The following is a 12,071-nucleotide window of genomic DNA, read 5'->3' on the forward strand; positions in this document are numbered from 1 at the left end:
TAAATGCTGTATTAAGGAGTTGCAAAACAAATTAAAAATTAAATAGACAATGGTCTGCTTTGTCATCTTCTCTTATTGTTTGAGGTTTTTGCTAGGCTTTTTGGTTTTGATAATTTTTTTTTCACATGTTCATAATTTAACAGTATGTAAGGTATTTATGCACTGCAGTTCAAATTCTTACCTAAGGAAAGAGAGACATGAGTTAGTATCTGGACATCAGTTTGAGAGGGTAAACAAGTATAAACTGCTGACAAGTTCTGTGTCCTGTTAAAGGAGACAGGTGAAATACTGCAGGTTCCTGTTGCTCTCCATATTCTTTTGATGCTCTGACGTTTTGGACTTCCTGGAAGTTCCAGCTGATGAGCTGCACTTACCTTTCTTTCTTGCTGCTACTTGAAAACAGAGAGGCAATAGGGGAAGAGGTTTTCTCGTTACTTCATAACCTGTCACCTTGTTTCCCACAGATAAATCTGGCAGCTTTTTCCCCTTTCTCTTTCCGAAATGCCCACTCCTCCTTGTTTCATTCCATACTGATGAAGTGACAGTGCTATGTGTTCAGTGCTTCGTGCTGCTGAGTTATCACCAACTTCAGTGTTTTAGAACAGAAGCATTTTATGGGCTTTCTCTTGTAGAAGTAGTGTCTTCTGACAGTGGTACATAAATTGTAATAATCCTTGTGGGTTTTTTTTTACTAAAACCCGTGTAAATTTAATCCATATGACTGTTCAATTTACTGTTTTTTCACAAATCCCTCTAGATATCGCTTTCTTCCAACATGACAAACACTTTATTAAGAACAACCTAATTATCTGTTTCCTATTAGGTTTTGTTATTTTATATAGGGCACTGTACTATAATTTCAAACTCACTTCTGATTAAGAAGCAAAATAGTAAAGCTCCATGATTCCAATGGCACCCCTTGAGAAAACCTGGCTTGAAGGACATGTGACAGGGTCAAAATTGCTTCCCCATTTTTTTTTTCTCACAGAAAATAGTATCTGTTTATTGACTTAGTGATAGCACAAAACTGCAGTTCTGCTGCCTCGTGTTCTTTGGTATTGCTGGAGGACAGAACACAGCAGCAGTCACTGCCCTATATTTGAGGTTAATGTTCTTATGCCCTTTGTGCTTCTGTCCTGACAAGTCATTCACATTGCTCTATTGCTTGGAATGGCCAGGATTGTGCAACTGAGACCTAAAAGGGTCAAATCCCTTCCTAAGTGTAAGGGACATGAAAACTATAAAACTGGTATAGTCCAGGCAAACAAATCTACATGGGTATTTGGCAAGACTTTGGGACAAAACTGTGCTTCAAGAGGGATCAAAAGGTCAATGCTTTTAAAGTACATTGTTTCAAAACCCAAAACTCAACTGATTATGAAAATTGTTAATTTTCCTCTTAATGATGCAAAAACATTTTTACTTGTCATTTTAAACTTTGATATGTGGGTTTTGTAGTATTGGGTTTTGAGACAAACAATGTGGAAAAACAAAGCCTGAACACTGTTTATTCTTTCCTGTAACTTTGTCAATCTCAGTGTCATACACCCATGGAATTTCCCACATTCACAGAAATAGAATGAAAGGGTGGTCATAGAGAAGTAAACAGAATTATTTACTTAATAGTAAAAGAATGGAGAGTCTGATAGAAAATTAATGGCATAGGGTTGGTAAATTGCTGAGTTTAAAAGAGAAAAAAAAAGGGAGGATTTTTTGTAATAGGACAGAAATGAATTGAATACAACTAAACCAAGGATGATTTCTTACCCTATAATTGGTTACACAAGATTAATAATTCTGTGTCAGTCTGCAAGTTTAATTATTATCAAGAGAAACTTATTGAAAATTGAATCAGGGAAAGTGAACATTTAAAATTAAAATTGAACAGTCTCATAAATAAATAAATAGAAATCCATTTTAAATATTCCAGTGTTTAAAATTATATAATTGGAAGAAATTGGAATTGTCTCTTCATCCAGAGATTAATGATGCAGTTCCTTTGCTGATGTAAGCCTAAATTGCTTCTGGGCCGGTAGGTGTTTCACAAAAATAAGAATGTCACACACAAAGTATCATTTAAACTTTCGCTGTAATGGTTCTGTAATAAGGGACTACAGAGACCCACTTTACGTTTAGGTGAAAATATGTATCCTCACAACAAAGGCAACAACAGACTTATGGTTAGTGGGTGGTATAATTGATCCATACACTGCTAGACTGTGAGGGCAGCAAAGCATGACAAAGCAGACAGTGGATGACAGAAGAACAGAGATAAGATACAAGTGTACAAACATGCTTGGAATGATTTAGAATAAGCGAAAGGAGGAATGAAAACAACACTGCAGGTGTAGTCCAGTAATATAACAGTGTTATGGTTAATATTGTGCACAGTGGAATAAGTCTCATCTGCTCTGTCAGACCAAAAGGATTATTGATAGCAGAAGTAATATTCAGATTTGAAATACTATTTGTAAAACACACAGACCTCATTCCCCCAGGGTCCTTTCCGATCATTATACTCACTAGTTAATTCTCAAGGACCCATTTAAATTTCTGGAATGTTGCAGTAAGGAATATAAAATTTCCCTTTTTATTGTGTACTAAAATTACTTTCATTTGAGTCCCTTTGTATGTACCATACTAGAGCAAAAGAGTTAATCTCTACAAGTGTGTTGTCTTCAGAACCAGAAGCTGTCCATATACCAGTAACATTATGTGGCCAAATGAGGACAGATTGACACAGAACTCTGGTCTCTTTTCCTTTCTCAAATAACCAGAGTATTTCTCCATACAGCTATCCATAGCATTGAATTAATATCGTCTTTAAGGAAAATAATACTTTAAGATTTCTTGAGGACTTTTTATTTAAGTAGCATTCTATATACATGCACACTGTTTAAAAATGTTCAGTGAGTTACAAAAAATTATCCAGACTGTCAGCTTGAACCATAAGACTACTGCAAAATGATCTCCCTTGTTGCTGCAGGCACAGTCAGCTTCCAAATTAGGGCAGGATGCCTATCCTTGTACCACATTAATTTGGTTGGCAAAGCAGAAAAACAGTGACAGCCTGTGGTTTAAAAAAACTGAATCACAAACCTCTGAATAACAGGTTTTGTATTAGAAATGTCAGTTCATCTTGTCACTGTTGAAAGAAACGGTAATGATGATGGAAAGTGTACTTCCATTATGCGCCGAAACCCTAAAAATTGTGAGCTGCAAACATTAAATAAAAGGTTTTGTATCTTCTAGAGTTTTGTTTACATCCAGTAGCATATTCAAGTACTGTGTGCCTTCCATTAGATTCAACAGCAGTTGTTACTTGTATAATTGGCAACTCTTTTGCATTTGCCTTAAACAGACACTTGCAGCTCGAAAATCTGGTATTTCCATGGCCATGCTCATCCGGACCTCCATAAACACTGATGAAATGGTAAGTGTTTTCAATGACAGCTTTAAGACTTTTAAGTAACAGAGAAATTTTTGTTCAAAGATCTCTAAAATTTATTTCAGCCTTACACACCCCAAACTGGATGAAATGGAGTGTATTCCATTTATTGTGTAGGAACTTCCAGACAACTTGAGCAGAATTTGCTGCCTGATCCACTGTAGCAAAATCAGGTTTGCTTCTGCTGACTCATATCCATGACAGTCAGAAGGGACTAACCAAGAGACCTTTGATTTAAAAAACAGTTATTTTGGAGAAGCCTTTTGTTTTAAGTTGTCCAACTGTACCATGTTTACCTACAGTCTTTCATCATCTTTCTATCTTCATCACACTCTGAGTGCAATTAGAATGACAGGGCTCTGCACGATGATCATTTTTTCCCAGTCCTTGGGATACTATTTCATTTTTTTAATGTAACTCATGCTAATAATATATGTGATTCCAGAAGAAATATTTAATTCATGCAAGAAGTTACCACAAGAGTCTTTTGAAAAAGCATAGTCATAGCTAATAAAATGTGTTTTCCATTACTGATTTCACTTAAATTTGAAAAGGACTTTTTGTGAACAAAAACGCAGCAAGTGCCATTTTTTTCAGGAATACTTAAAGTGTGATGCAAGATTTATATAACTGAACTAAAAAAAAGCAATAATTTGAAGAAATGCAGGCCCATTTTGTGTCCCTCAAATTGCTAGTGAATACACAGCCTTCTAAAATACATCCTATTCTGAAGAAAAATGAAGAGTTGAAATTTTCTTACATTGTTGTTAAGGTCCATAGCAGGAGAATGGAAGAACAGAAAATACTGACAGGTGTTCTGGGAACTGGAACACGTAGCACAAATATTAACATGCATCAGTCTTACCTGGTTTATTGTGAACTTTCTGTGCTTATATGGTAATCATAAAGCTGTGATTTGGTGGTGCTTAGAGATGGATTGGTGAGGCAGAAAACGGCTGGTGGTTGAAATGTTCCTCCAGTAAGGGCAGTAGGTTTTTTATTCTGCTATCTCAAAATAGCAACAAAGGTTGACAGAATGGAGAACTATGACTTCTGAAACAGTTCAAGGCTGAGGGAAAATTACAGAAGAAAAACTTAGGGCATCCAGGTGCTACAAAATAAAAGAGTTTTTTCAACTTTGTTATAGTTTGTGCCAAAATAACTGAATTCAGTAAAAGACCCTAAAATACTCCATGTACTTTACTAAAAGATGTTTACTAAACAAACCACATTGTATATAAGTATTACTACCTTTTATGAAAAAAATTATAGATTCATCCGTTAATTTACATGCCTCCTCTCATGTAAAAACGACCAGGCTCTGACTTTAAAGGGCTAGAGTTGCAAGTGTTGGAGATAATATTAATTGCCAACAAATGCAGGAAAAGAAAGAATAATTTGGACTGCCCTTAGAGGTTCTTACATAAATGGTCCTGTTCAGGAGGAAAAAAAAGGCAGCAAATCCCAGTGAGCAGCTGAGTGCAAACATGTCTCCAATGCTTGCATCAACCAAAGTAACTACTGAACTCTGATTCAGGAGAAATTGAAAGGGAAAATTCATTTGAATGTATTTTTATAACTCTATATCCTTTTGCCTCTGTTTGAGCCATGCCATATGAAAAACAGTGTACCAGAAGTAGTTAGTTATTTCTTAAGAAATCTTGAAATAAAAATGTAAGTCCAAGGGCAGACAGCAAATGACAGCAAAATAAACACATGAAAGTTCATTTGATGAGAAAATGTAAAAGGCTAATTCAGAGTAGAGGTGAATAAGAGAAGCCAGTCCTATGCCAGACCTCACTACACATACCAAGGGGCAGGGATTGCTCTTTCACAGACAAATGTAAGAGTACAACCAGTAAAGCTTCTTGCAAGATATTTAAAACAAGGGATAGGCACTATTTTTCTACTTCTCCAAGTAGACAGCCAAATTTAATAACCTAGGGCATCGTTACACTGATGAGCAAGATTTGAAAACAAAAAGGGTTTTCAGGCATAAAAGAAGTCTCCAGATACTCTCCACAAAATGAAGATGTGAAATGCAGATGAAGAAATGGGGTCACCAATGAAAGTTAAGGAAAAAAGATCCCCTTTGGGCAAGTTATTCCTCTTAAGGCTTTTCTAGTTTTTACCATCCCTCAAATTTTTCTAGAGGGAATATTGGTGACTCTGGTGGGTGTGGGTTATGTGGCTGATCAGATTTACTATGAAATGAAATTTCTTTGAACTAACGCCTTTTATTTAAACTCAAGTGCCACCTACTCAAAAAATTACACCCTGAGGTTAAGGCTTTGAGCTTTGCCACCTGTCACTGCTATCTTTTTTGGTACAACACACTCATGGCACAGTGAGTTTGTGTGTTCTCAAGCACAGATCCAAAGACATTGTCAGCATTTTACTTATATGCTTTCATAGGGGTACCCATTCAATTGCTTTGTTGAACCAAGAACTATACATTTTTGAAAATTATACATCAATGACATAGACAAGTATTTCAAATAGTATATGATAGAAATAAATTTCCCTTCAGAGGATAAGCAGATAACTAAATAATTATCCTATATATTGGTAGTGCTAAATGTTGCCAAACCAATTATTAGTTGTATAGCTATATTGGAGGTTATTAGTGCCATGTTGTTATGCTCTGTAATTCACATAACAAAAACATTTAAACAGAGGAGATTAATAGAAATGAAGCCTCTAGACAGTAAGAGAAATAAAATTCTCCTTTGCAATTTTCTTTATTAACAACAGGGGAAAGAACACGTTCAGCAACAAAACCAATCTACAGACTGTGTCTTTCAGCTGAAAACTTTGTTTACCCTCAAATGTTTATTTTCAGGCCTGTTGAGGGTAAATTTCATTACTTACTGACATTTCAGAAAAACGTAAAAGTTACTGGCAAAATTCTAAAAGTATTTATAATGTGAAAAATATTGAAGCTGGACAGGGTGAAAGGGCAAGATTTGTACTGAGGCTACATGAGCTCAGGAATGGGAGATGGTAATCAGTGGTTTCTGAGAAATCCAATTCCTCAGCAAGCTGTATAAATTCACTTTAGGTTGTTTTAAAGTTTCTTTTCTGGTCCCTGTAACATGGAAGGCAAAAGTGGAGTAATGTTAAAAAATTAGTTCCCCAGAGTTAGGTGGCCAGAGTTAGGTTACTATCACAGTTCTTAGGGTCTGCCAAATCAAACTGGTATACACCTTTGCTTGCTTTCAGGGAAGTTTATTAGGATAAGCTAAGAAGCACCCTGGAGAGCAATTCAGTATTTGTTTTAGTCTTTCCTGCTGTATCGGGGTTTTTTTCTTAGTTCAATTCTACAGCGTTCTCAGATGTGTTCAGATCAAATGTCCATGAAATATCTCACCATATATCTTTGGCCAGACTTTACAGGATGGATATTGTTTTTAGCAGTAACTACTAACTTCAGTAAGAGCTGTTGCAGCCTAAGCTACCTAACATTTGGTTTTGGTATTTTTCGTGCTTGACTCTGAAGCAGTGGCTACCATATGGCTACGTGGTACTGGTTTTCCCATGGTAGCAAAAGTCCTCTGATTCACTCTCTGCAACATTATGCAGATATGCACACAAATAGAATATTTTACTTTTATCAGACAGTCTATTATTAGTAGAATATCTCACAAGTTTGAGTAGAGATGCAGGTACATAAAACCAAGAATGTCAGCATATTTTTAGACAGGTTAATACCTTCCATTTGGCATACAATTGCGACAGCTGGCTATTAAAGATAAGGGAGTGTTAACAAATGCTTAACTGAGTAAGTTTGGTTTGCTTCCTATACTGTCAGAACTGTGGCAGTGATGTTAAAACAAAAATAGACAAACCACACAAATTCCAAAATCTTATTCCCTTGCTACAGCTGTATAGCCAGCATTAGAGCTACCTTGCATAATATACACCAGAGGAGGACAAGGTAGGACAGACATATTTCAGAAATATCCCACTGTGATTTGTTTTATAATGTGGTTTCTTCCTTCTAAAAGAAACAATTATTCATTTATAAGGGGATGAATCTAGAACTTCTAATACATTCATGGCAGTCATGTGCGTGTTTAGTGAACACTCATCCCTAAAAAAGACACAAACAGCCTAAGCTTGGTGCAAAGTGCTGCCTTACAGCTGCTGAGCTCTTCTTATTCCCAATAAATTGCCTGGACCTAGAAGGCCAGGATGCCTGAAAAAAAGTTCAAACAAACAGTCAAGAGCACTGTGCCCATATAAGCCAAGCTCTGGTGTACAAACTACTGGCACTGCTTTGTTTTCATTTTATTAAACACTAAGGAGCTGAGACTGAGGTTGTTACGGTACAATCAGCAAAAAGCCAATAACTGCTCTTGTAATAGAGCTTGTCATGGGTCTTAAACCAAAACAGTCCAAGAAATGGGTTTGGAATTTTGAGACTGGATAATTCTTGTCTATAGTAAAAAGCAACTTTGCTTTAAAAATGAAGCAGTAAGTATGCTGTTATAGGAATATAGATAAAATGAAATTTTATGATTTACAATTGGCTTGCTTTTGTTTGATGAGATTATATAGACACCTGGTATTATAGTGTTGTATATAATCATTGGGCATTTTGTGCAGTGTGTCTAAGTCCCTATAGGAAGTATTCAAATATTCAGAATTAATGTTAATTAGCTACTTAAGATGCCCCAATGAATGTAAAAATTGGTGGTTTTTTTCTGCCTCAAATTATAAAAATATATATAAAAGACTATGTGTTAATTGAGTAACTTGATTGCAACTTTACTGTTTGTGTAATCAGACAACACAGTCATGCAGAGTTCTTTTCAAAGTGTAAAGCAAAATGAGTGAATCAGGATTTTGCAAATTATTTTATGCTTCTATGTATATTCTGATATTTTGTAAAATTTTAAGTGTAAATGGCATATAGTTTAGAAACAGTTCACTTGTGTTAAACAATAAACCTGAAGTATTTTTTTCCTTGCCCAACAGAAAATGCATGTCTTCAGGAAGACTCTGCAGGCTTTGATCTATCCAATATCATCAACTACACCTCATAACTTTGAAATTTGGACAGCTACAACTCCCACATACTGTTATGAATGTGAAGGCCTCCTTTGGGGCATAGCCAGACAAGGCATGAGATGCACTGAATGTGGTGTCAAATGCCATGAGAAGTGCCAAGACCTCCTAAATGCTGACTGTTTGCAAAGTGAGTATTTCATGACAGCTGAAGTGCTGTATTAATTCACACCTTTTGATTTTCTGTGTATGCACAGCAATTGCTTGAAATGAGGGACCAGATCACCCAAAATCAGTGAAGATGTGTTGCTGCTCCTTAATTGAGAAGCTAGCCAGAAGTTTTATGGAAAACCTACTGTTAGTTTTGTTTTTGTCCTTGAAATCTGTCAAATGTTGCTGGGCATTTACAAAATAATGCTTGCCAGCATTAGTGAATTATTTACCTTCCACTGCCTATGGCAATATCTGGAGCAATTTTTTACTTGACGTAAACCCTCTTTGTTTTACTTAACTCAAAACACAAAAAAGGTCAAAGGAAATATTCAAAAATATTCCTACTACTTACTGTAGTCATATTGATGTGCTATATATTAGTCAAAAATATGGAACAGTAAGTAGGATCTTGTCCCTTCAAAATACTAAACTCTTTATGTGTAAGGGAAAGAAAAATTAGTCAGTAAGCCATTTGGCACTGGAATTAAGGCAAAACAACCTTTGCTTTTTCCTTGCTCAGCTTAGATCCAGCCACCATGCCCCATCCTGTGAAAATATATCAGCTGTATTTAAACAGTTCTTAAATTATAACACAATTATTATACAAGATGCTAAGCAATAGAAAATCAAGACCTACAGGTTTTCTGATATTCTGATTTTGGAATGGAATGGGATTCCATACTCTGGAGCTATTCAACACTGTTCACTGTTGATATGTTCCAGAGATTCTACATGTGGGAAAACTCCATAGATATCAGTTCTATCAGAACTACTCAGTTCTTGGTTCTTTACACTGTGTTCTCTGTGTGAGAAGCTATCACAAGGGATGGATGCTCAAGGTTTCTACTGCTCAGGAATTAATTAAAATTTCCCACAACAGCTGACCCCATGGAGAAAAAAAATCAGTGATGAATTTCTAAATCAAACTCCCTAACTGCTTAATTGTGATTCTGCACTATGGTTGAAACTAGGCTGTTGTCCTCTGGCCCATACCACCAGCCAAAAAAAAAAAAAAAAAAAAAAAAGCATTAAAAAATGATTCAGAGTGCCATGATGTGTTTGATGAATTTTCACAGATATTATATTATATAGAATGATAAGTCTGAGAGCATGCAAAAAATAAATAAGATTGTCAGTCAGCTGTAGTATGAACACTTTGAAAACATTGAACATTGAGTCTTAAAAGAGTAAAACCTCAAAAAGACAAATTACAGCTAAAACATTTAACATACATAAGGGATCCCACTCTTCTCATTAGGATGCAAAAGTTTCTGAGCATCCTGTTGTATTTTTTGCAACAGATTAATTTTTCAGTGTTCATAGTATACTACTTAGAAAATTTTATGTTCCTTGTTTTCCACTGAAAAAATGAGTTGACCGACTGGTTAAACCTCTATTTCTGAGAAAGCTGATGCTAACAGTGTCATAAAATGAAGTACAGTTATTTTTATCATAGTCATCCTTTTGCTCATCTCATAATCATTAGGATGTATTGGCCTTCAAACTTCTGTGATTTATTTTTTTTAATCTATAATGATTTCTAATGTAGACTGTAGAAATTAATTCACATCTCAAGATCATTAGGGTCAATATATAAACTTGTTCTAAATTAGATTTAGGAAAAAAACAGTAACACTTTCATTAGCTCTCTCATCTTCAACAAGATACCCCTTTCTAGTACTAGGTGCAATATTAAATTAGAATTGATTTCAATCATGTTGAGTTTCTATCAGTCCTTAGGGCAAAAAGATCTTGTTAACTTCCTGGGCAATGTAAGTTACTCTATTGTCTTAATTAGTTTGATCAATACTGCATGAAAAAAGTTGTTGATGGACAGCAGTAGAGGTTGTCAGCAATAGGGGATATAAAACTAGTTGCAATAAATGAGTATAAAGTTGTTTACTTAAAGCAAGTTATATTTTAAAACATATTTCAGTTTTATCTGTGATGTCTCAAAAACAAGCAAGGTTTCTAACAGGAATATGTTACTGCCATTCAGACTGTATCCAATATTTGTCATTCAGTTATGTTGTATTTCTACTTTTTAAGGAAGGGCAGAAAATGAAAAGTTCCCTCCTGCATCTTTTAAGAATGACCTATTGTGTTTTCCAGGCAGCTCAGCAATCATATCTTTTGTAATAAAATATAATTCTCTAAAACTAGAGAATTTTTTAACTGATATTTTGTTTCATGGTAGCACATAATTCTATTTCTACTTGTTCCTAATTTTTCAGTCTGGGTAATTTTTAATCACTAGAATTTTGGTCTTCCATATTCAAAAAGATTAGGTACTCTGACCAAGAGATTTTCAAGATTTCTCAAGATGTAGTAGCCATGGAAAACTCCTTGAAGAAGCTACATAATTCAACCTTCTGGCAGTCTGGGATCACTGCTATTTGGTATTTCAGCCCAAGCTTTTCCAGTCTTATAGCACTATGCCTTCCCTCTACATCTCTCTCTATACATAGATATCAGTTGCCCTCCAATGTGCTAAGAAACCTTCAGACACATTGAAAACTGAAGAAAACGAAGCATATAATATTTGTTTGTAACACTTCACTGAAATCTTATGCTGAAAGAGGACCCATTCCAGCTCTATAGAGTTGATAATTTCTTCTTTAGTCATTGTGAGCTGAGTGCCTCAATAAAAACTCCTTCATAAAGAACATATAGGTGTTTGATGGTATTGTGAACAAGGAACTCTATGCTTCTTCAGTGTTGAAATATCCAAATTATAATTGCGCAACAAATTGTTTGAAAGTATTTTGTTTTAATTTTGCTAGTCCTCTAAAAGTAACAATAATATTTTAATCCTCCCAGGATTTGAGGATGGCTAGTTAGATGATGTTTTCATGACTTTTTGGAAGAGTGAAGTACTTACTTCTGTTAATGATGATGATTCTGGCATTCAGTGCCACAAGATTTTGAGTAGTGTTTAACAGCATGAGCCAAAATTCAGCAATGCCTATAGCAAGTGGCAGTGTGTCATTGATTATAAATTTTCTAGTGTTTCTCTATCTTGCTTTATATGTTAATCTCATCAAGAGTTGAAATAGCCTGTTTAGCACCGCAGGAATTTAAATTTTTTGCTTCCTACCATTCTGATCATACAAGTCTGATGTTTCTTTTCTCACACTCAACTGCAAGGTTGATCTTCGAGATTTTATCAAGAATATATTGTAGAGGCATTGATCAGAAACCTTTTCCTCTGACAGAAAAAGGACATTTTATAAGGTGAACTTCACTTTGTTTTTGGAAGGGCCTCTAAGATCAGTTAGAGAAATCTCTCCAGAGCTCTTCCGAAAAGAACTTTGAACAAGATCTGTAACAGCTTGGTCGTCTTAAAATAATTCTTTCTTCAATTTAAACCAATAAATGTTGTAGTGGTTACGATGTCCCC

At 35.3% G+C, this 12,071-nt stretch overlaps 1 protein-coding gene across 1 annotated transcript in view; it reads left to right on the plus strand.

The window, feature by feature from the left end:
* UNC13C (unc-13 homolog C) overlaps nucleotides 1–12,071 on the plus strand; it is a 120,647-nt gene that overhangs the window by 25,139 nt on the left and 83,437 nt on the right. The window contains exons 5-6 of the mRNA XM_088062958.1: nucleotides 3,362–3,433; nucleotides 8,429–8,648. Coding sequence (XP_087919084.1) covers nucleotides 3,362–3,433; nucleotides 8,429–8,648 — 292 coding nt within the window. The remainder of the gene's footprint in view (nucleotides 1–3,361; nucleotides 3,434–8,428; nucleotides 8,649–12,071) is intronic.

This window comes from Pseudopodoces humilis, chromosome 16, assembly GCF_049639895.1.
Source record: "Pseudopodoces humilis isolate 2021_Gansu_Grassland_sample_001 chromosome 16, ASM4963989v1, whole genome shotgun sequence".
Classification (NCBI taxonomy): domain Eukaryota; kingdom Metazoa; phylum Chordata; class Aves; order Passeriformes; family Paridae; genus Pseudopodoces; species Pseudopodoces humilis.